This window comes from Bipolaris victoriae (genome assembly GCF_000527765.1).
Source record: "Bipolaris victoriae FI3 unplaced genomic scaffold scaffold_71, whole genome shotgun sequence".
Lineage (NCBI taxonomy): Eukaryota > Fungi > Ascomycota > Dothideomycetes > Pleosporales > Pleosporaceae > Bipolaris > Bipolaris victoriae.
The window spans coordinates 67,709-90,757 of NW_014575321.1; the positions used below are offsets into that span (position 1 = coordinate 67,709).

The window sequence follows — 23,049 nt, forward strand, 5'->3', positions numbered from 1 at the left end:
CATGCTACCGTCACGGTGTGGAAATAGACTAACAACTTCGGAGTCCGTAGTCTTTGTGTTAGCGTCACATTGTGGCCGTGCGCCTCTCATAACCGGCCCGAATCGTACTGCACATTCACTACTACAGCGAAATGCTTTACTTCTTTCAATCTCGATTCTTGCGTATACTACTTTGCGTGTAATGCTACTATGATTGTAACCAGGGTCAGACGGCCACTCCTGTTACAAGGTTTCCAATCATTCTACTCTTTCTCAAACGCTTTACCTACAACGAAAGCAAGATACTCAAGTACAATAATCAACAAACTTAGGAAATCAAAGGGCGAATCCTCTGCCCGAGCATCAACAGATCAAGTTATCCCATTCCATGCGCTAGACGATGGGTATGTCAACCGTCATGTCGTCATGGAGGCTAGTTATCGTTTTGACGATGTGCTCGACGTCGATCGACTTCGGTTGGCGTTGCACCGTCTGATGCAGCGAGACGGTTGGAAGAAACTCGGCGCCAGGATCCGCCAGAATGCAAGTTCTCAAAGTGGGATTCATTCTTCTCCGTTGCATCTTGCTGATCGTCTTCAGAAACAAAAGAAGCTTGAATACATCCTCCCTTGTGAATATGATGAAAAACGACCCCCTTTCTTATGGTTGCATGAAAAGTTCGAGAAGACCATAGCTGAACATCCCAAGGCTTCACGGCTTCCGAGAGCAAGTCACACACCAAAGATACATGAGGATCCGCATCTTATGCAGTCGTTTTTGCACCATTCAGGCCGTCCAAGAAAACTGGCAGATTGGCTCAACAGCGATTGTCCTCCATTATCGTTCAAAGTACGTTTCTGCTTGGTATCGCATCGTTCATATCATCCCTACATTGATTCTAAATGGTTTGTTGTCTAGATTCTGTCCTTCCAAGATGCCACTATTCTTTCTGTAAGCTGGCCGCATTGTGTATTTGACGGCATAGGAAGAGCGGCATTCATGAATGCATGGCTTGCTGAGCTGAACGGCCTCGCGATTCCAGAGTTCGTTGGCTTCGATCACGATCCTATGAGTCCGTTGATCGGAGAAGTTTCTGGAGAGCGATACGTTCTGAGATCACAAATGCTGGCTGGCTCTCGGCTTTTTTTCTTCGTGCTTAGGATGATTTTTGACCTTATATTGCAACCGAAATCTGAGCCTCGAATCCTTCAAATCCCAGATCGATTCTTGCAGGAAATGAGGAGAGAAGCTCTCGCAGATTTGAGGAAAGAGTGCAAGGGAGAAGATGCTGTATTTGTGACTAATGGGGATGTTCTGTTAGCCTGGTGGGCACGCACAGTGCTGTCTTCACAAAACCTGGCTGGTTCTCGCCCTGTCGCAATCGGGACTGCGCTGAACCTAAGAAAAACTCTGGAAAAGGAACTTCCAAGAGGTACTTTTATAGGGAATGCTGTCAGTACCGCCTTTGCGTTCCTGACAGCCCATGAACTCGCAACAATACCATTGGGCAGTATTGCGCTTCGTATACGGCGAGCTATCCAACAGCAGCGAACCACTGAACAAGTGAAAGCACAGTTGACGTTGATGGACTCCTATGGCCGCCAGCCGCTAGCAGGGTCGTGGAATGTTTTGCCGCTAGTTCTCTCTCAATCGTGAGTTTTGATCAACCTCAACTTCTTCCTAGGCACAACTAAGACCTTGCATTACAGGAATAGCCTTGGTTTCTTCGATCTCGACTTTTCGTCCGCTGTTGTTCGACAAGGTCTTCCCAATGATAGGAGGAGCAATGGGGTGGGAAAACCGTCGTATATTCACCTGACTCATCAAATGAACGGCGTGGTAAGTTGATCGACCAGGATATGTTGCTTTTCGGTGCTGATCATCCATAATAGCCTGGAAGAAATGCAGGGAGTGTCATGGGCAAAGATGCGGCCGGAAACTGGTGGATCTATTTCGACCTTCCTGTTACAGCTTGGGAGGGCGTGTATAAGAAGCTAAGAGCACTAGAGAGCTAGTGTGAGGGAAGGGTAATAAGCTGAGCACCCCTCCAAAACCAAAGCGACACTTTGCGCAATGGATCCACAATGATGTAATCAAGGCAACAAAATTGAATTAAAATAAGAGATAAAATTTGCGAGTCAGCCTTCAGCCTAGCCTCACCTCATTAGGGAGTGAATGCTTCTTGTCGCTTAACACAATTATAGGGATTACTGTTTTTAGTTCGTTTGAAATTTGTCTGACTTAATAGGAGCAGCTCCATTCTATGTAATATCCAGAAGAATTCATTTTCATGAAATCAAACTACTGCATACAAACTACTCTCACATGACTATGCCTAATGAGCGTAAGAAAGCAGCTTTGAGTGATCAAGCAGGCAAAAAACGTGGGGCGATTCGGTCACTCCCAAGGTCTAGCATCACGTGTGCAGCGTTGAGATTTGCAAATCTAAGCATGAAGCAAGAAGCTGGCATTTCGAATTCAGGACAAACAATCTGTTAGGATAGTGTTCCAACCACCTATTCTAGATGCCATGTACAGTCGGGATAAAGAGATGAAGATCATTGGCGGCTATCCTGATTCTTTAGAAATTGGCGAACAACTCACATACCCTTAGCGAACGGTAACCCAACATCGTTCGGTTATGGTTGCAGTTTCCCATTCTCTAATCAAGATACCCAGCGTATACTACCAAGATGCAATCCGCAACAATACATCTCAGAACAATCTCTATAAATTACGGTGAAATCAGGTTGCCCAGCTGCCCTGTACCGGCGCCAGCTTTACCATGAAAGGTGTCTTCTCCCAGACCATATAGACCTTTTGGTCTGACCAGTTCGCGTCAAAGCGTGCTTCCAAGTCAAAATGCCACACCAATCGCGCAATCACCAATTTCAGCTCAGCATATGCCAAGCTCTGCCCAAGACCTGTAATGTTCACATTTAGTACATGTTCATCAATCAATAGAAGGAGAGGGTGATTTTGAACAAGGCAACCTACAGTCCCGAGGTCCAAGTGAAAACACTCGTGCGGCCTCTCTTAGGTCGTGATCATAGAGCGGATCTTCCCCTGTCCATCTCTCGGGCACATAGCTCTCCGCATCGTAGAAGTTGAGGCTACTTTTGCACGCCGCGTAAATGGGGATTCCGACTGCTACATTCCCCGGCACTTGAAACCCATCGATCACTGCGCCAGTACCATTTGTGTATCGGGGATGCGTGGAGGGAGAAGGCGCTTGAATTCTCATAGTCTCTTCGATACAGCCTAGTAGGTATTTGCACCCGTTGACGCTCGACATATTTATATCTGCTGCGCATGTGAATTTAGTGCGGATTTCTGCCGTAAGCTTCTCCAGAGTTCTCGGATTTGTTAGAAGCTGGAAGACTGCATGTGTGAGAACTGTCGCCAGTGTTTCACTTCCTGCTGCCATGAGGAAAGAAGCATTGGAGTCGAGTTGGTACATGGTCATTCTGCCATTTTTGTATTCGTCAATTAGCTTCTCCATAAAGTCCGGAACCATTGGTCGTGAGTTTAAGCGGTAATTAACTTTTTCCTATAATAAGGGCGTAAATTTTAGCGATACAGCTTTCTGTACAAAGATTTGAAGTTATGTACCTTGCTGATTGCTTGAATGGTTCGCACATTGGACCGCAGATTCGTACTGATACCGTAAAGCAAGAACAGAGGTTTTATGAAGATTGGTAGGCGCTGTGCTGCTTGCATAAGAGCCATGAATTTGGCAAGCTTAGGGACTAGCTCAATCCACGAGTGCACGTTGCGCGTCTCTAGACAATTGAAAGACTGTCCGTATGCTGGGTATTGTTAGACTTGGTCACTGCTGTAATAAAGCGGCTTGTTTGTGACATACTCAAATATGCAATCACATCAAACACAAAAAACTGCAAATCATTGTTAGTCAAGACAACAATCATAATAATGGTGTCCTCTTAACTCACATTGACCCAGTCTTTGAGGTCCACAACAGACTGCCCATCTTGACACTGGTGTCTGAGGGTATTCATCAAGACATCGAGATACTTCTGAATTACACCTTCCTGCTTTTGCAACGAAGAATTGGAGAAACCATGCGCTAGCAGTTTCCGGAGATGGGCATGCTGCTCTTGGTTTGAATGAAGTAGTGTCGGTTCGCCCATTCCTGAATAATACTTCTTATCCTTGACGAGCTCCTCCTGACCGCGTCTTTTCTGCCCATAAATCTCTGTCCAGGCTGCAGGACTAACAAAGGTGAGTTCGTTGGGCGCTACGCGCACTACTCGGCCATATTTCTTGTGCATCTCGAGCATCTCCTGCGGTGAGGTGCCTCGCAGGAGGGAAACAACATACGGCCAGTCCGACGCAGCTCTCAATCTGGGGCCTGGAAACTTTCGAAGCGGGTGAAAGTATATGTTGTATATAGCGAGAGTGCCATAGTATAAGACTAGCTGTGAAGAATTTGTTATTTACGGTGCGATCAGAAGCGCATTATGCGAGGCCTACCACAAGTATTGCGTACATTACAGTACTTTTGAGAGCCGAGGTCAAACGTATGACTTTAGATAAGTTGTTGGGACTTGCTATATCCATAGTAGCGAGATATCGTACTGGATATCTACTGTCTAAGTCAATCGAGTCCTGGATTTGTGTACTTTGTTCCATAGTTAAAGCCTGGCAGTATATACGGGTAAAGTCAACTGGCAGGGCAAGGGCTTGGATAACCTTTTTTTAACACTGCCGTGTATTAGCTTCAATTATAAAGAGACAGATTCTGGTTTTTAGTAAGGATATTATGGTTATGTAGCGAGTATAATAACCTAGATGACGTAGTTCACGGAGTCACGTACCTTAGCTTCTATGCTAAGAATTAGCGTAAAAGCTAGATCCAGCAGTAATGGGGTAACAGCCTAGCCACTTTGGAGTAACTATTGGGTACCCTGGTAAATGGGTTAGGTACACCCACAATTGGGTAAGGGTTAGGGTCAGGGTTATATACACATGCAATGCATGAACGAACTACTATTTAAAACCTTTACGTTAGTTAGACCAATAGCTTCAGGATCCGTAATTGTGTGACGAATAGCAAAGCAGGCTAAAAGAAAGTTCATCAATAGCTTCGGAGTCCGTAACCTTATCGCGCATAGCAAAAGAACGCTAGGAAGTGGACTGATAGCTTCGGAATCCGTAATAATAGCGCCGAGTTCTGAATACACGCTCCTCAACAGCCGAAGATGTTGTTGTCTACTAGGATTACGTATGTTGAAGGGGAATTTTACAACTTCAGCCAACAGTTTGTGGTCGCACTTGTCCTTCTGCGTTAGCTCAACACTTTGAACCATTCAGAAACACACACCGCTTCACTCTCAACAGGGTTCGGATGCTAGGGTCCCGTTTCCATTCCTATGAAGCATATAAATTCTAGCAGCATGCAGCGTTAGCAGTGAACAGACCTGAATTACTGGACTTGGATGCCCGTAGACTTGAATCAAGCTTCGTGTTGTTATCTGCCACTCCGTACGAGGAACAAACTTCAGCGCTCAGGCATACCTTTTCTCTACATATGATGACAAAGACACTTTCTGAAAGTTTGCCTGTGGCAGAATGCTCAACCAATGGTCCCCAGTCGAATCACGCACGAGTAACACCTGCATTAGCTCGGGGGCTAGTCGAACGGGCATTCGCATCTTTCGACACTAAGTATGGCTTTTCGACCGCAAGTTGCCAGGTGTACGACACCGCTTGGGTTGCAATGGTATGTGAAAACATCTGCGTTCTCATCCCAATAATTCAAACGCTTTTTTTTGACAGCATCTTGTAGGTCAAGAAGAGAACAGGCGACGATGAGATATGGTTATATCCTGAATGCTTCCATTATCTCCTACGAACGCAAAGTAGCGACGGTAGCTGGGGCACCGATCCTGTTTCTCAAACCGCTGGCATTCTAGATACTGCAGCTGCCTTACTAGCGATCCTTAAACACGCTGCAAAGCCACTGCAAATTCATGATTACTCCAGCAGCGATCTCGACAGTCGTATATCTCTTGCCATTCAGGCCCTCGACAGACAGTTGAACGCTTGGAATGATTTGGTATCCACGAATCACATTGGAGTAGAGCTGATTGTACCTGCGTTACTCGATTATCTCCGCGGGGAAGACTGTCGATTACAGTTTAAGTTTCAAGGCCAAGACGCACTGAAAAGAATGTATGAAGAGAAGTCCTCTCGTTTTCGACCGGAAATGCTCTACAGCACACGTCCGTCATCAGCTGTACATTCGCTCGAAGCTTTTGTCGGCCGAATTGACTTCGATAAAGTCTCGCACCACCTATATAACGGGTCTATGATGGCCTCGCCCTCTTCAACTGCCGCTTATCTGATACACTCTACAACCTGGGACAATGAAGCTGAGGCCTACCTCCGACATGTCATAGAATCGGGCATGGGTCATGGCGACGGCGGAGTTTCGGGCACCTTTCCTATTCACTACTTCGAATTCAACTGGACCGTAGCAACGCTATTACACGCTGGGTACAAAGTCTCTGATCTCGGACCAATCGTAAATGATATTGCAAGAGTCATTCGAAATGGCTTTGCTGAAGATGGTGGTATTATTGGTTTCGGTGAGACTCCACTCTCTTTCCGCGATAGATGAAATAACTAACCCTTACAGCACCCGTAAGTCGCTAATTTCCACAATCCTGGTGACTGAGCAGAACCTCTAACTAAATTATTAAAGCGTGCTATTGATGTCGACGACACAGCCAAAGGTCTTCTTGCTCTGAGTCATCTGGGCCAACTTGAAGGGCTTACACCAGCTGCTATGGTAAAAATGTTCGAGAAAGAGGATGCCTTTTGCACGTTCGCTGGTGAGCGCGACCGAAGCTGGAGCTCGAATTGCCACGTTCTGCTTGCGCTCTTGCAAGATGATTTCAGACAAAGTTATGCATCGCAAATCCGCAAGACGGTAGATTTCATTATAGAGTTCTGGTGGAAGTCTGATGGATTGCCCAGAGACAAATGGGTGAGTTATAAATTCTTACGAAAATTGCATACTTACGCAAATGCAGCATTTGAGCCATTTCTACCCGGCAATGTTGATGGTGCAAGCATTGGTGGCTTTCCTACGCAGTCTTGAAGGTGATCACACCTACGTTCCTGCGGACCAAGATCTTGTGTTGAAAGTCTCGATATGTTTGTTCCAGGCCTGCATACGTACCTTGCATGAGCAAGGACCTGATGGTTCATGGGGAAATTCTGCCGATGATACCGCTTTCGCTGTCTTGACTCTGGCAGAAGCACGTCAACTATGGATTTTCAAAGGTACACTTTTATACGTGAAGCGAATATCCATATTACCATAACTTTGAAGAACAATGCTAACCATTCGACAGACTTCCAATCTCAACTACAGAGTGCTATTGACCATGGAATCGCTTACTTGGATATTTATGGTGTACGCACACTATCGAGCTCCTGGACTTCGAAAACCAAGTACTCTGTCAAATTTGTCTCGGAAGCCTACGTTCTAGCCGCATACTGTGTCTCACAGCCAATCGAAACATTTGAGGGTGTTGGTCGTTCTTTACTCGTCAACTCCGATGTTCCTCAGATCGGCCAATATGCATCGCTTCTAAAGCGGACAAAACTTTTCTCTTCCTTGCCAGAATGGCATGTACTGGCTTCGTTGGTAGAGTCCTCACTCTTTATACCACTTTTGAGAGCCCGACAGCTGGATGTCTTCACACGGGATGACTACAACCATTTTAGCAAAGGCAGTTATCTGAACCTTATTCCGTTTACCTGGATCGGCTGCAACAACCTATTGAAAGTTTATGTTCCCACGAACTTTCTCTTTGATATGATGGTCATGTCACTAATTGGCTTTCAAACGGACGAATTTTTCGAAGCTTTTGTTACGCCAGCGTTCTTGGACGACCCAGATTCATTACACTCCATGATCAACTACGTTGTAAGCAGTACTTTGGGCAAGGAATCAGAGACCTCGAAAGTCGTCTTACCTCCTAATATTTCTGATATACGTTTGGAGTATCATGAGGTTTGTGCTATCTATCCGTGACCCATTAACATCATCCCAGCATAACACTGAGCTAACTTTTTCTAGATCTGTGAAACTCTCTTACGTCTTTCTACACATGTGCTACACCATGACCGTGTTTATAAAGCAAGTGCTGTGGATCGCAAGAATCTAGAGTTCGAGTTGAGGAATTTCTTACTTGGTCACGCAACACAAATCAAGGATAACACGGCATTTGCCTCCCAAGTAGAAGATGCAGTAAGTAAACATGCAGACCTACTTGATATTGGTCCATCAAAACGCATTTCAGCTCACTAGATTATAGGGTCATCTCTACAAAACGGAAGAGCGATTCTTCCATTGGGTACGAACAACATCCGCTGATCACGTCGCTTGTGCCTACTCTTTTGCCTGGGCTTGTTGTTGGGTTTCACAAACCATGGGGAATGAAATGGAGATGTTCGAGACGCCAACGGAGAAATACCTCGCGGCCGCCATGATACGACATGCGAGCACTATGTGTCGTATGCACAACGACATTGGCTCAATACCAAGGGATTCATCTGAACTTAACGTCAACTGCATCCACTTCCCTGAGTTTCACAGCATGGCCACCAACGATCCAGCAGCGAAAAAGCAGGCACTCACTACCATGGCAGAGTACGAAAAATCCTGCTATGAGTACAGCCTCCGTTTGCTTGAGAAGGAAGTCCTTCGCGCATATCCTGATGATCAGGAAGCAGCTTTCAGCCGCAGCAAACTCCGCATCGTGCAGCTCTTTGGAAATGTCACATGTTTATATGACCAGTTGTATGTACTCAAGGATATGTCGAGCAAGATAGGATCGCATCAAGCAGCATAAACTGAGATCAGGGGCTACCGTAGGATGGGTTCTATAGTGCAAATTCTGAGGTCACTATCGCTGCCGCAGTCATTGTGCATGAGTTACTATCTACACACTTTGATATCGCTGTACAAGAGAGGACAAGCGCCAATATAGCCATGCAGGTCTCGGCAAACTGCTGGATTGCAAAATTGGACAAAACCCTTGCAACTAAGCGCAGAATGGACAATTTATGTGAATGATTTATGATACAATAGATCTACAGTTTGTTATCTTCAACATCAATAGTATTGAATATGGAATATTGAGGACATAACGCGATTATACAGTATTTCGATATATAGAATTTAGAGCTAACGCGCTATAAAGCGCATTGAACGGGACTATAGGGCGAACTCAGAGTGCCTAGAAAGTTTATATGAAATATTAGTACTTGGTTTACTATGTAATTGAGAGGTGATATTGTAGATTTGCCTCTGCAAAGGCTAAGGTTTAAGCTATAGCCAAGAAAGCACCAAGTGAGCGGGGCGATAAGCCTATTACGGCACTAGGATTACGGATTCCGAAGCCTTTAGTCGAAATCTCCGAGCTTTCTTTACTATTCGCCATCGGGTACTTAGTTGATAAGTATTGGCTACAGGGTACAAAGCAGCTAGGCTCCACCGTAGAACCGCCGACTGTAACCCTCGATCCAATGCGTGGTTAGCTTACGATTCATGAACACAATCACAGTGCAGGGTGCCCCTGCAAGTTGTTCCGGTCCCGAAATCGTTGCTAAAATTCAACGGGGCCGAAATGTTGTCCAAGGTCCAGAGCCATGAAAATGTCCGCGAACAGAAAATGTGTGTCGATATTTATACTACGGCTAGGAAACACTAGTTATGGCAAGTATTGCATAACTTGATCGCACCTGTAAAATGTCTACACCTCCGCACGTCAACGCTTCATCGAGACCATCGATCTCATTCGATCTTAATCGGTACTCTATTCCTAGCAACCATTTCATTGACGGACGATGGACTACAAGCAAGAGCAACAACACACAGTCCTATGCCTCGGCCGTAAACGATCAGGTGATATGCGAAGGTGGGTGACATGATTGATTGCTCATTCCCAATAATGTGCAGCAACTGATTCGGTCTTGCAAGATTTCCAATGGGCTGGCAAGGACGATGTGGAAGACGCAGTTCAAAGCGCGGCTAGGGGCCTTAAGGAGTGGCAGTCCTTAAGTAAGGTAAGGGGAATCTAGTTCCGTACGCGAAGTGAGGTTAACTAACAATGTATCCTTTGAAAGGCTACACGTCGAGATGCGTTGCTAAAATATGGAAAACTGGTCAAAGAACATGCGGAGCAGATCTTCTGGCTTGAGGCTATACTTGTTGGAAAAACCCGCAAATTCAGCATGTTCGAGATCGACCACGCTGTCGAAGCACTGACTTGTAAGTCCAAAGTCTAGGAAAAGCTATGTATCTGATGCCAACTCGAGTTTTCTACTAGATTATGCAGGGTTGACGTTTTCACTTGATAGCAGAATCGTGGAAAGAGAAGAGGACCATGTACAAGTGAGTTCGCGCCAGTCCAGCAATAGCTGAAGGTATCAATGATATCATCTACTGATTGCCTGTTTGTTCTAGTACATAATCCGACAGCCTTATGGGATCTGCGCCATTGTGCTCCCATTTAACGGCCCCCTAGTTTGCTACTGCATGAAAGTTGCAGCAGCTCTAGCAGCCGGTAATGCAGTAGTGGTGAAAGCCAGCGAGCTGAATCCTTTCTCCACTCTTTTAGCTGTGTCGCTAGCTATCGAAGCTGGAATACCGTCTGGAGTCATCAACTGTATCACGGGAGACGGCTCCGTTGGCAAGGCTCTTGCTGAGCACATGAAGATTCGCAAGATCAGCTTTACTGGATCTCTCGCTGTAGGACGTGAGGTGCAAGTTGCAGCTGCTCGATCAAACCTTAAAAATGTGACTCTGCAGCTCAGCGGCAAGTCGCCCATTATTGTCTTTCCGGACGCGGATCTCGACAAAGCCGCGAGACATTGTGGGATGTTCCTCGCACTCAATGGACAAGGTTGCACACTGGGCACGCGGGTTTATTTGCACAAGTCGATCTTCAAGGAAATGCTCCCCAAGATTGAGTCGTTAGTCCAAAGCTATGACGACAATCTAGGTTCAGATCCGTTAGAAGACACCACATGGAGCTCACCGCTCTTCCATCATCGTCAACGAGAAAGAGTATTGCAGTATGTTGAGCAAGGAAAGAAAGAAGCAACCTTGCTCTGTGGTGGAGAACCTATTCCAGGTCCAGGCTGCTTTTTGCGGCCGGCAATATTCGTTGATCCTCTTCCCGATGCTCGAATTCTTAAAGAGGAAATTTTTGGGCCTGTTCTGGTGGTTCTTCCCTTCGAAGATGACGACGAGATTTTGCGACTCGCAAATGATACTGAATATGGGCTTCGTGCATATGTCTGGACGAAAGATCTCGGAAGAGCTTTTCGGTTTACCAATCTGCTCGAAGCGGGTTGTGTAGGTGTGAATGAAGGGCCCTGGTCCCTCCATACCACGTATGGAGGATGGAAACGTAGGTCTTACCCTTTTTGCATTAATACCCTATTTCTTACTAACCTGTGGTATAGAGAGCGGCGTGGGTCTCGAGAACGGAGAGGCCGGACTTCTCGACTGGGTTCAGTCCAAATCTGTTATGATCCGCGCTTAGCGAACTGTTACAAATGAAGGCCAGCCCTTGCCCTGTGCACGATAGTGCCAATAATCCCTGTGTTGCTATTCTAAATAGCATGGGTAACAAGAGACTATATTAAGGCGGGATGAGCACGCGCGATAGAAGAAGATAAGATATCAAAGATAATATCCTCTACGAACACAATCGTTACCCCTCACTTCCAAACTTGTAAACAATACCAAGGCACTATGCAGCTCATTCGATCGTCCCATCTGCCCGAATCCCCTTCTAAACAGCTAAGTGGGCCGTTCACTGGATCAGTTCACTTCGATCCAATCTTCTTCTCAGAAGACGGCACCGCATGTGGCAATGTTAGCTTTGCACCCGGCGCTAGATCGTACTGGCACATCCACGAAAAGGGCCAGATTTTGACAGTTATTGCTGGGACTGGACTTATATGCTCTGAGGGCCAGGAGCCCAGACGATTACAGGTTGGAGATGTAGTCCATATTCCAGGCGGCGAAAAGCATTGGCATGGTGCTACTGGAAACACGCTCATGGTTCATACAGCAATTTCGTTAGGTGGTTAGTGGTTCACCTGGCTTTATAATCCTAAGGTACTAATACGGCTATCTAGATTGTAAATGGCATGAGGAGGTATCTGAACCCGACTACGAGAAAGCAAACAAAAGCGCCATCTAAGTGAACGATATTTCTGTGGATTATTAGCAACAAGTCTATATCTCAAACGCGTTTATTCTTCTCTATGTCCAACTGCTTCCCGAACTTTGTTTGATCAGGCCATACGTCCACTTCTTCTTCGCTTCCGGTGCTATTCGCAACGGCACACTTGGTTAACATAACCCGGCACTAAGGCTACGGTCTCCGAAGCTGTTAGTCTGCTTCCTCCCAGTTTCAGGGTTCTTCTCGCTATCCGATATGCCGCTAGTCGTGACAGTGCAATTAATTAATATGGGGCGGTAATTAAATTACGAACTCCGAAGGTATCAGTCTGCCTCATCCAAACTTGCTTTGTTCCCGTACGGTGCTATTCACGATGGTACTATTCCAAACTTTTTTAGCGATTTGAGTTTTTGAAGATTCTTACTTGTAACTCTAGTAACCAACACAAAGAGAACTATGAATTATACGATAGACGGCATACACGTTATCACGGCTCCAACGCTGGCAAATGGGCACTCTCTGCTTTCTTTTTTCATAGTGCCTGCCATATGCATTTACTTGGTATACGCTCTAAGGACCAATTGCACCAAACTTGGACTTCCTGTTGTCGGACATAGGGCTTTCTGGGAGCCCAAATGGCTTGTACGATTGCGTTTCATCCGCGGGAGTAGGTCGATGATCAAGGAAGGATACGAAAAGGTAAGCAAATTTTCCGGCGGGCCAGTACTGATGGATATGGATGAAGCTTGCTAAGATTTTCTCAAGTATCGAGACTTGTTCGTGCTCCGCCGTGTGGGAGCAGATGTGGTTGTTGTTGGTGATAACAAGCTTCTTAATGAGATCCGAGCCCTCACCAACGATGCTGTGCGCTCTGTCAAGCCTTTTCTCGACGACTTTGCTGGAGACTGGACAAATGGAAACATCTTTGAGACGAGCGACGTACAAACTCGCGTGTTGCAAACGAAGTTGACACCAAATCTCAGCACCTTGGTTCCTATCGTCCGAGATGAGTTGCAATATGCTTTACAAAAAGAGCTTCCCCCGTGCGATGGTGAAGACTGGGTAGAGCTGAATTTGATGGATGTCTTCCCACGTATAATTTCTCGGCTGGTTGCACGCGTATGGATTGGTCCGGATCGTTGTCGTGACGAAGACTGGCTCTTAACAACGGCACAATACACAGAGAATCTATTTATCACGGGGACCATTCTACGCTTTGTTCCAAAAGTTCTACGCCCAGCCATTGCTCCGATGCTACCGACATACCGACAGCTTCATCGTAACGTTAAAGATGCTGTGCGTATTGTTGGTGAACTGGTCGCAGAGCGCGAGAGGGTCGATACGCCAACAGCTCACCAAGATGTCCTGCAATGGTTACTCGAAGCTGCGAATGACCAAGAGCGGAAGGTTGAAAATCTGGCCCAATTGACTCTACTTTTAAGTCTGACGGCAATTCATACAACAGCATTGACAATGGCCCAAGCACTCTACGATTTATGTGCTCGACCTGAACTCATCCCTGAGATTCGTTCCGAAGTTGTCAATGCCCTTCAAGGGCCGCAGTATCAGGGCAGCAGCTGGACCAAGAGCGCACTTGATGAACTCCACCTTTTCGACAGCCTGCTCAAAGAATCGCAGCGACAAAGTCCCGTTTTCCTGATGACCTTCAACCGCATTCTTCCAAAAGCCCTCACTCTTTCAAACGGAGTGCATCTTCCGGCCGGTACTCGCATCGCAGTACCACAGAACGCAATCCTTAACGACCCGGCACGGGTCCCCGGCGGGGATCCAGCAACTTTCGATCCCTATCGTTATGTAAAGTTGCGCAAGGACCTTAAAAATACCCAGCGGTATACTTTTGCGATGAGCGACGCCGAGCACATGGCGTTTGGTTATGGGAAATATGCTTGTCCAGGAAGAGCCTTTGTCGCCAATGAGATCAAACTAGTGCTCTCGCAACTCCTGCTGTTGTATGACTGGAAGTTCCCATCAGGACAATATTCACCACGCCCGAAGAATTTCACTGTAGACGGAGACATGTATCCTGACATGCAAGCCAGGGTGCTTCTGCGTCGCAGAAAGGGTGTTGATGCGTGAGGCGGAAAATCAGAATTTTGGCGTGGCAGACATGGGACATTGCGACAGGTGCTTTAGTGCGAGGGCACGAGCCTAATGAAACTTTGAGCAAGGTATGAGAACAGGTAGAAACTTAGGAGAAACACGTAGTGTCCTATTGAATTCAGCGTTTCGAAGTGGAGTTCACGCGACAGATCAAAGGAGCCATCGATCACGTGTATCGCTGCTACTTCTTTTCTGTTAGTCAGAATGAACGACACTTTTCACAAAGACAGTTGACCAAAAGCTTCTCATCCAGAAAACACCTTAGCAGTATGTCAATATTAGCCATTACGACTGCGACTATGGCGTTGTAGTTCATTTTTGGCCGCAAATTATCTATCAATGGATGCAAACCGGCGAGAAGGAAATTAAACCCGATTGCTTTCCTTTTGCTGTCAAAGATGCTGGTCCAGCCTTTTCTATTCATGGAGAATACCGTTGCTCAATTTCCTTTTCTTCCCACTCCACTGTCGTCTAATCGCAACAGAGTCGGCGACGGAGGGTAATTGTTGTCTGATAGGGATGCTGTTATCACCCCTCAGATTAATCTTGTGAAGGACATGTAGTTATCGCAGGTATTTCCGGGTGTAAGCAATAGGATCCCGACCGTCATGTCGGATGCTCAGAGCTTCGGCGGTTCTATGTAGCATTAGCCTTCCAAGCCACTAGCGCTGCAATCCACGGACTGTTGACAAGTTCCAAATCTGGTATACCAAGATGTTTCAGAGGCCTTTTGCCGTTCCGCGACATTGTCCAAATGGCATTGGCCGGAGTTGGCCGTACATTAGTAGGGGAATCCATGGCTGCAGGCCGTTTGAGCCAAAGGGTCTGTTTGCGCTAAGCGACTTCGGGAGTAGCGTTCATGAGGCTGATTGTTAGCGACCCACGTGGCGATTACCATTTGACACAAAATCCCATCTCACTACAGTCACGCATCGTGAGGAGAGCCAACAGTTCACTGCGCACATGTCTCGAAAGCTATCGGGATCTCTGGACCAGGGAAAAATGCCACACTAAGTACCCCATCGTAATCCCCATCACCACAATGCATCGTGATCCACACACACGCCCACGGTGCAATATGACAGGCGGTGAAAACTTCTCGTAGTAGCGGCATTTGTCCGAGCGTGAGGCTAAACCCAGTATTATCGTGTTATTCTCCTTATCGTTTGCCTTCAGTTTCACGATAGGCCCTTTTTTTTCCCCGCGTCGTCTCCGGTTCTTTCCCCTCTCCACATTCTTTCCTTTTTGTTTCCCGTCTGCGCGCACGTTACCCTCTTCGTCCTTCGTTCTTTAGCGAGAGCCGTCAAATGAGTGGCAGTCTCACGGGCAGTTGTCTGCCGCCTTCAAGCAGTTTGCCATCCGCTCGTTTGCTAGTTTCCCTGCCAGAAACCCAGATCACCTCGGCGCTGAAGCATTTGCGGGCCCTGTATTGTCCCGTACGCTTACCGACTGTCATTTCCACACCAGTATCCAAGCGAGATCAGCAATCCATCACGTCGCCACCAGCCCCTGTTGATTCCGGCTATGCCTCTCAGGATGAGGACGAAGACGACCAAGAGACGAGTTTGGAAGAGGTGACCGCTGCTCTACGTGCCGACCCATTCGAACGCACTTTCACCACGCAATGGCTGAACTCGCTTCTCGCGCGTTCGGAGGAAATGAGCATGAATGAAGAGGCTCGCGAGAGGATCGTTGACGATGCTGCCTTTATTCTTTCGAGTTTATTCGAATCCAGCGACTGTGATGAAGACGAGGCGCTAACCCGCGACTTCAGCTTTTCCATGCCCTTTGGAGAAGCAATCCAAGTTACACTCAACGATGCGCCGCTCTCAAGTACGGACCACACCGCAGTTGGCCTGCAATCCTGGGGTGCCAGCATCGTCCTTAGTAGCATGATGTGCGCCGACCCCAAGCGATTCGGGCTGGATCCAACAGACCTCGCGCCCACGCCCAAGATTACCGAGTTGGGCGCAGGAACTGGTCTCGTCAGTCTAGTGCTAGCAAAGCTCCTTCCCACCATCAACATTCACAATGGCGACATTGCAGCGACTGATTACCATCCGGCCGTCCTGGACAATTGCAAGCTCAACATCGAAACCAACTTTCCCTCGAGCTGCACCAATGCATCGCCGCCTGTGTCGACTGCAATTCTGGATTGGGCACAGCCGCCTCAAGCCCTGAAAGCAACGTCCAATCTCCTCATCGCGTCTGACGTCGTCTATGCACCCGAGCATGCTGCTTGGCTACGCGATTGCGCCGCGCATATACTGACTCTGGGTGGCACGTTTTGGCTAATGGTCACGGTGCGCAAGACTGGCAAGTTCGAAGGTATTCCCGACACTGTCGAGTCCGCTTTTGTTCCTGAAAAGTGTCCCAAGAACGCAAACGGTATGGTTTTTCGCATACTGGAAAAGGAGTTTGTCGAGAAGAGGAGGGGCGTGGGTAGAGGTGATGAGAGTGGATACAACCTGTATCGGATAGGATGGGCATAGATTACGATGAACATAGATGGGTTATGTGAGTGGCGTTCTAGATCATCCTGTTTTGCGTGCGTAGATCGACGATGCCATGATTTTTAGAAATGAGCGAGTATTATCAATATTTTGTCATTTAGCGACTAGATTAGTGCTCAAGGAGTTAGATTATAGAGAAATTAGAAAGAGGTAACTTATGTTGTTTATCCATGAATTTTGATAGAATTTGAACAAAACATTACATTTGTAGTATTCATGATTTATCAGGACTTGAAAAGCCACCAACTACTCTTCAGGCGGGTAGACTACAATACGGTCAATGTCCGCACCCTTGATATCCTTGCCATTGTATAGACCGCCAATAGTAATGGTGTTGTGGTTTCCCTTCTCCAAGTCAAGCATGAGCGGCGTGCTCAGAATAATCCCCTTGTGAGTATCTCTTTGGTACAATGTTTGGAGCTCTTCAGTCTTGTTGTTGACAATGACGCTGGAGATGCGACGGAGCTGCCAAGTTCCATTGATACGATCAGGAGTGCCACCAGGTTGGTCGCCAAAGCCCATGTCGTCAGTGTTTTGATAATAGAATGATACCCACTGAGGTTTACCGCTGCCTTCAATGTTGTGGAAGGTGACTTTGCTGTCGTTGCCATAGATGCCAGTCACAATAACTTTGTCGCTTGCGAATTTGGCTTCCTGGTGCCATGCGTTTCCAGTCGTGGTTGCATCCTTGTTATAGTAGGTAGTACCTTCGATAGGTGTAACTTCACCAGTTTTTACATCGAGGTCGTAGACATCATGCCACACAAGTTCAAGGGACTTTTCTTCCTCGTTGATTTCAAGTGGAAGCCAGATGTACCTGTTCGTTATCAGCACTCTACCCTTCTCTATTCACAGCTTCCAAGTCTCTTACCTTGATTCCCACAGCGAGATGGAATCCCATTGGTCTCCCATGTAGATGTAGGTTGTCTTCTTGGTACCGTTGATACGGAGATTGAAGCCTGATTGGGAGTTGTACGTGCGCGTATTCAATGGCGCGATTATGAAGGGCTGCGACCAGGGACCAGAAAGAGAGTCTGCGCGGAATGCGACCACATCTTGGTAGAGTTAGTGTTTCTTGCACATTTCAACAACGACTTGCATCTTACTATTTGGTCGATACCCCGTTTTATGTGACATGAGGGCAAAGTAGCTCTGATCTGTTTGCACGATATTGGGAGCCTCCAGATCGTATTTATCGAAACGGTGAATGACCTTGTCGAGAGCAGTTATATTCTCATTGTAGGATGTGAGATACACGTCGCGTCCTTCGCGACGGTCGCCGTTGGAGTAAAGGGCGTATGCACGTCCATCTTTTTGGTCTACAAACATGCCAAAATCTTGCGACCAATTTCCAAGAGGTGCCGTAGCATCGACGAAAGTATAGGGTCCGGTGATGTTGTCGGAAACGGCAAAACCTTGGAGCAACTCGCCGTACGTCGAATTGTCGGCATGCCACCACATCTACAAAGTATTAGTTGAACTGCCGAGAGAACATGTGCCAATGCCGTACATGATACTTGCTGGTAGCCTTGCTATATACAACTTTTGGTCTCTGAATAATGTCCTTCTTCGAAATGTAGGGATGGTCTTCGATTGGGGTCAATGCCAAACCGTGGGGTTCCCATGTTGCAAGATCGTCGGAGCTGTAGACGCTCACACCACCACCTTCTTCTTGACCTTGAACTTTGTATTCCCCGAACAAAAAGAATTTGCCGGTCTCAGGATCCACGGTCACACCGCCTGCATGCGCATTGACAAGTGAGCCATCTGTTGCTCTCCATCGCGCTCCTGGAACAATCCATTTGGCAGACGTAGTTGCAGAAACCAACACAAGACGGCAAAATAGCTTGCTGAACCCCATTTTGAAGTTATGGTGGGAAGACTTGGATAGGGACGGTGCTGAGGACAACGGTTTTGCTTGGACTTCATATAATAGCCGGCCAAAGTCCACAACTATTTCCCAGCCAAGCAATTGCGGGGGTAAATAGCCCGAGTCCACAACGACGTGAACCCTGGAAGATGTTGTGTGGGGCTCCGCACTTCGTCCGGCAAGGGATCATCGCATTTCTCCAGGCTTTAGCATTGCGCTATTACCACATTTCGGTATGGCTGACTGTGGTGTCGGAAAAACCAAGACGACAAGCCCTTTGCCCAGTGAGGGGACGCGAGAATAGCCAGGCGAGCCGCAGATAGTACCATTTCAAGCAATCGTTCCGTATGTAACCGGGTCATCGTTTCTTCGGGTATACGGGCCAAATAGTGTTGCTACAATCTTCTATGTAAAAAGCGATTAACATGACTCGGGGTAGCTCGAAGGTGGTATTCGCTTGCCAATTATTGACGTCATGTTTACAACCAATGACTTCCTTTGCTTGCATAACTGCATAGTCAAGAATTTGTACCATTTTTGAGTATAGACCGTGAATAGCACTATATTGTTCACGTTTCTCGTTCAAGTGCTATGTTGGTCTGGGAAAAAATATTGACTTTGACGTTCAGAGTGGATGCGCACATGCAACAAGCGAGCAACCATCTCTTCTCAAGCACAGGCCTCCATTTAGCAGTCGTGTGGCCGACATCAAGATATGGGGATCACGTGAAATCAACGCTCAAAGGCTGACACGGAACACCATAGGGGAGCAAAATAACAGTAACATTATTCATGTTATAGATGGTAATTGATTGGCTGGCAAGTAAATATGTATGTACAAAGGATAAAATATAGTCAGAAGAAAAGAAGCCGTAGGGGAGCAAGCCCCGGCATAGACCAAGCCACATCATACCCTGTCTAGAGTTCGTCGCACCGGGACTCCACAGAGCTTAGATACACATGGAGAACCATGGGTTGAATGCGACACACCTGCCGTAACGGCAAGTAGTGGGTCCAGTGTAACCCTTGCCACCGCAGCGTCCGAATAGCGAGACACTGTCGCTGTTACCGTGGCCACTGCCGTAGCTGCCGTCGTAGTTTCCGCTGCCCCTGATGGATTGTTAACTATGCAAACGATATGAAGATTGCGGAGATGTCTTACTGAGTTGGGGTGGCAATGGCGGAGGTCTTGGTGATGAGAGTGGAAACGCTCAAGGTAGGGAAGGGCACTGTGACGTTGGCGACTGGGGTGCTGCTTGTTGTGGCAGTGGAAACAGTCAAGGTGGGGAGAGGCACTGTGGCGTTGTAGACTGGGGTGTTGCTTGCTGTGACAGTGGCAGTTGGTGCCTCAGCAGCATCACACTCTGGGAGTTTCTCAAGCTTGCCTTGGGGACCGTTGCAGCTTTGCTTAGTATTGAGCCTCTGGCTCTTGCCGTTACCCTTGTCAACGCCCTGGTAGTCTGCGCAAACCTCCTTGGTCTGTCCACAAGAGCCGCTGATGGTCGCACTGTCACCAAAGTTGGGATTGATTCCAATCAAGTCAGAGGTCAATCCAAAGGCCTTGACGTTCTCGACAATGACTTTGCGGGGAGACTTCTTGCTGTTATTGGTGCAGTCACCGCATGAGCGGTAGAGTTTACCAGCATTGACAATGGTGTAGTCGCGGATTGTCACAGTTCCAGGGCCGCTACAATTATGTTAGCGGGGTTCCTATCTGCACTAGTAAAAGAGAACCTACTTGTGCTGAACAACCTTGTCAATAGCATTGGTTGCTCCACCACCGACAATAAGAGCGTCACCAGTGCCGAGGACGGAAATGGCATCTTCGCAGACGTCACGGAACCAGACGTTGGTCAGCGTGCAAGAGCCCAAGCAGTGGACGCCCTCGAGCGCATCAGTGCCGATGATAACATTGGAGATGGAGGCGCCGTCTTGCAGAACGAAGACGGCATTCTGGCTGCCAGTGTCATCGTCCGTGTCACACTTGTGACCACGGTCAAACTCTTTGTTTCCGAAGTCAACGGAACCTGTGATGACGCTAGCTTCTGGCAGCGCAATGACTTCGCCGATACGAGTGGGAATGTCCAGAATATGCGCAGCTGCCATGTTGGCGACGAGCGAGAAAAGAGCGACTTGAGAGATCATGTTGAAAAAAAAGGCAAGTTGCCAATCAAAGCGATCTCGAGAAAAGGTGCGATGGATTAGAGGAGTTAGATCGTGTTTCCAGATTAGGCACACGATTAGAAGTGAAAATGAAAACAGTGCAACACGATAGCATAGGAAGGGGTGGGAAGCTTGCTGTCTTTAATGGATACATGCCTAGTTCTCTATGCATAAGCGCTCGGTTTGCGAACATATGTGGATACCAAGATAAGCGGGTGGTGGAGTATGCGAAATTACCGCAGATGGACTTGAGTGTCCAAGGCCAAGACTACACCGCCGCAGGAGTGGGGGCACTTTTTCTGCATGGGCGGATCGTTCGAGAAAAACGTGCGATGGTTACTATTGTAGGATAAGTGGTTGGCAGCGGGTAGGACTAGGCCTTATGTGGTCGAGTGGCTTTCCTTGTCTACAACACATTTTGAAAGTCTACATAGTCACGGAATAATTAGTAAATGTCCTTGTGGTAGGAACTGTTTTTTCAAATATTCCAAAGAACACTCTTTGTGAACAGTAGGGCAAAGCCGTTCAAGTGACTGGGTTTTGCCATGACTGCAAACGGCAGGACAAAACATCCTGTCCGCCACAGATCAGTCCCAAATTTGTCGTTGGATCTCAAAGGATTCCTTGGCTTCAATTTAACATAGACTTGGCATCTCGGCCAAACTTTTAGGCCTCGTTTCCGAGTACGGGCGGAGAGCTACGAAAACCACGGTCCCCGGAAGGGTCACTACACCGAAAAATCTCTTACTGACTATCGCCAATTAATGAAGAGATGTCATTTCTTCCAAGATCACATCTCATTTAGCACGCTACCGGACAGACAGCTGCAGGTCTAAGAATGCGGTCTCCTTATATGCGTACATACTTGCATACCAATCCGCGTAATTGTCGATTAACGTTTGCCACGGTGCAAAGTGCTTACGCGCCGGGGAGTGAGACGTCACATCATGTTTGGAACTATTTCTGCAGGCTATGGCATGTCGAAGCCAACGGACGAACGAAGACGCCCCTGATGGGATGCCGACGAGGGAGTGATGTGCAATAAAATGTGTAGAATAGGTAATGTAGACCCCGGTGTGATTCATGTCCTGTGCCGAATCCGTCATGAGAATCGTCTCGGTTTTCCCAGTAGGCCTCGAACTGGCGGTCGCGGGCGAGGGTGCGGACATGCGGCGGAGCACGCACAGACGCTCGAAGAGAAGAACATTTCAGCGGGTCGGAGTCTTGGCGCCTGGAATAATTTCCAGCAGTTTCAAGTCGACACCAGTGAACCGTCAAGGTAGACACAGACCTCGACGCCGCACCAACATGTCATCGATGCGAAATGCCGTTCAGCGGCGCAATCACAAAGAGCGCGCGCAGCCCCTCGAGCGCGAGAAATGGGGTCTGCTCGAAAAGCGCAAAGACTACAAGCTGCGCGCCGCCGACCACCGAGAGAAGAAGGCCAAGCTCAAGATCTTGAGCCAGAAGGCTCGCGACCGCAATCCCGATGAGTTCTCCTTCAAGATGATGTCGTCCCAGGTGGACAAGAATGGTCGCAAAGTGGCAGACCGGGGCAACAAGGCCTTGAGCGTCGACGTGGTCAAGCTACTGAAAACCCAGGACGCGGGCTACATCCGCACCATGCTCCAGGTCACCCGGAAAGAGCGCGAGGAACTAGAGAAGAAGCTGGTCATGGAGGAGCAGGGCGAGGTCCGGGCTATGAAGGACGGAGAAGAGGCAAAGCATGGCAAACATAGGGTCTTTGTGGAGAATGAGGAGGAGCAGGAAGAATTCGATCCGGATGCATGGTTTGGGCGTGGAGAAAAGATTCCAAGCCGAGTAGATTCACCAACATTTGGCGATCTCCAAGATGAATCGGAGGAGGACGAGGAGCAAACTGTACAGCGGCCCAAGACACTGTCCAAGAAGCAGGCAGAGGCAGAGGAGCAGGCGCGGCGAGAAGCCAGGAAGTTCCGCAAAGACAGGGAGCGTGCGCTGGAAAGGACAGCCTCGAAACTGCAAGGGATCAAGAAACGAGAACGTGAATTGATGGCGGCAGAAGAGGAGCTGGAGCTGCAGCGCGCAAAAATGAATAACACAGTGGGAGGAGTCAACAAGAACGGCGTCAAGTTCAAGGTCCGCGAGCGCAAGCGTTGAAGACATTGCGATTATTTGGAAACAAGAA

At 47.7% G+C, this 23,049-nt stretch overlaps 10 protein-coding genes across 10 annotated transcripts; 7 read left to right on the forward strand and 3 right to left on the reverse strand.

Moving 5' to 3' along the window:
• Window positions 1-189: 189 nt before the first annotated feature.
• On the forward strand, window positions 190-1,994 carry COCVIDRAFT_39754 (hypothetical protein; the record flags this gene model as incomplete). Its single annotated transcript, XM_014698836.1, has 5 exons — window positions 190-522; window positions 580-828; window positions 898-1,631; window positions 1,689-1,818; window positions 1,872-1,994. 5 exons carry the CDS (start codon window positions 190-192, stop codon window positions 1,992-1,994), a joined length of 1,569 nt encoding a protein of 522 aa, XP_014554322.1.
• Window positions 1,995-2,724: 730 nt separating this feature from the next.
• On the reverse strand, window positions 2,725-4,560 carry COCVIDRAFT_17927 (hypothetical protein; the record flags this gene model as incomplete). The annotated part of the gene is made up of 6 exons (XM_014698804.1): window positions 2,725-2,903; window positions 2,977-3,529; window positions 3,592-3,788; window positions 3,845-3,875; window positions 3,933-4,418; window positions 4,474-4,560. 6 exons carry the CDS (start codon window positions 4,558-4,560, stop codon window positions 2,725-2,727), a joined length of 1,533 nt encoding a protein of 510 aa, XP_014554290.1.
• Window positions 4,561-5,533: 973 nt separating this feature from the next.
• COCVIDRAFT_39756 (hypothetical protein) lies at window positions 5,534-8,867 on the forward strand (the record flags this gene model as incomplete). The annotated part of the gene is made up of 7 exons (XM_014698837.1): window positions 5,534-5,722; window positions 5,789-6,590; window positions 6,684-6,991; window positions 7,038-7,290; window positions 7,362-8,026; window positions 8,093-8,263; window positions 8,331-8,867. 7 exons carry the CDS (start codon window positions 5,534-5,536, stop codon window positions 8,865-8,867), a joined length of 2,925 nt encoding a protein of 974 aa, XP_014554323.1.
• Window positions 8,868-9,766: 899 nt separating this feature from the next.
• Window positions 9,767-11,567, forward strand: COCVIDRAFT_105191 (hypothetical protein; the record flags this gene model as incomplete). The annotated part of the gene is made up of 6 exons (XM_014698838.1): window positions 9,767-9,935; window positions 9,998-10,083; window positions 10,144-10,288; window positions 10,347-10,411; window positions 10,484-11,432; window positions 11,488-11,567. The coding sequence occupies 6 exons, from the start codon at window positions 9,767-9,769 to the stop codon at window positions 11,565-11,567; spliced, it is 1,494 nt and encodes a 497-aa protein (XP_014554324.1).
• A 212-nt stretch (window positions 11,568-11,779) lies between these two features.
• COCVIDRAFT_28599 (hypothetical protein) lies at window positions 11,780-12,233 on the forward strand (the record flags this gene model as incomplete). The annotated part of the gene is made up of 2 exons (XM_014698839.1): window positions 11,780-12,116; window positions 12,169-12,233. The coding sequence occupies 2 exons, from the start codon at window positions 11,780-11,782 to the stop codon at window positions 12,231-12,233; spliced, it is 402 nt and encodes a 133-aa protein (XP_014554325.1).
• A 438-nt stretch (window positions 12,234-12,671) lies between these two features.
• Window positions 12,672-14,312, forward strand: COCVIDRAFT_17931 (hypothetical protein; the record flags this gene model as incomplete). The annotated part of the gene is made up of 2 exons (XM_014698805.1): window positions 12,672-12,914; window positions 12,981-14,312. The coding sequence occupies 2 exons, from the start codon at window positions 12,672-12,674 to the stop codon at window positions 14,310-14,312; spliced, it is 1,575 nt and encodes a 524-aa protein (XP_014554291.1).
• A 1,331-nt stretch (window positions 14,313-15,643) lies between these two features.
• On the forward strand, window positions 15,644-16,828 carry COCVIDRAFT_105326 (hypothetical protein; the record flags this gene model as incomplete). The annotated part of the gene is made up of 1 exon (XM_014698840.1): window positions 15,644-16,828. The coding sequence occupies one exon, from the start codon at window positions 15,644-15,646 to the stop codon at window positions 16,826-16,828; it is 1,185 nt and encodes a 394-aa protein (XP_014554326.1).
• A 267-nt stretch (window positions 16,829-17,095) lies between these two features.
• On the reverse strand, window positions 17,096-18,710 carry COCVIDRAFT_28602 (carbohydrate-binding module family 35 protein; the record flags this gene model as incomplete). The annotated part of the gene is made up of 4 exons (XM_014698841.1): window positions 17,096-17,666; window positions 17,721-17,904; window positions 17,956-18,310; window positions 18,360-18,710. 4 exons carry the CDS (start codon window positions 18,708-18,710, stop codon window positions 17,096-17,098), a joined length of 1,461 nt encoding a protein of 486 aa, XP_014554327.1.
• A 1,167-nt stretch (window positions 18,711-19,877) lies between these two features.
• COCVIDRAFT_105238 (polysaccharide lyase family 3 protein) lies at window positions 19,878-20,864 on the reverse strand (the record flags this gene model as incomplete). Its single annotated transcript, XM_014698842.1, has 2 exons — window positions 19,878-20,406; window positions 20,458-20,864. The coding sequence occupies 2 exons, from the start codon at window positions 20,862-20,864 to the stop codon at window positions 19,878-19,880; spliced, it is 936 nt and encodes a 311-aa protein (XP_014554328.1).
• A 1,326-nt stretch (window positions 20,865-22,190) lies between these two features.
• COCVIDRAFT_105338 (hypothetical protein) lies at window positions 22,191-23,021 on the forward strand (the record flags this gene model as incomplete). The annotated part of the gene is made up of 1 exon (XM_014698843.1): window positions 22,191-23,021. One exon carries the CDS (start codon window positions 22,191-22,193, stop codon window positions 23,019-23,021), a length of 831 nt encoding a protein of 276 aa, XP_014554329.1.
• Window positions 23,022-23,049: the final 28 nt, after the last annotated feature.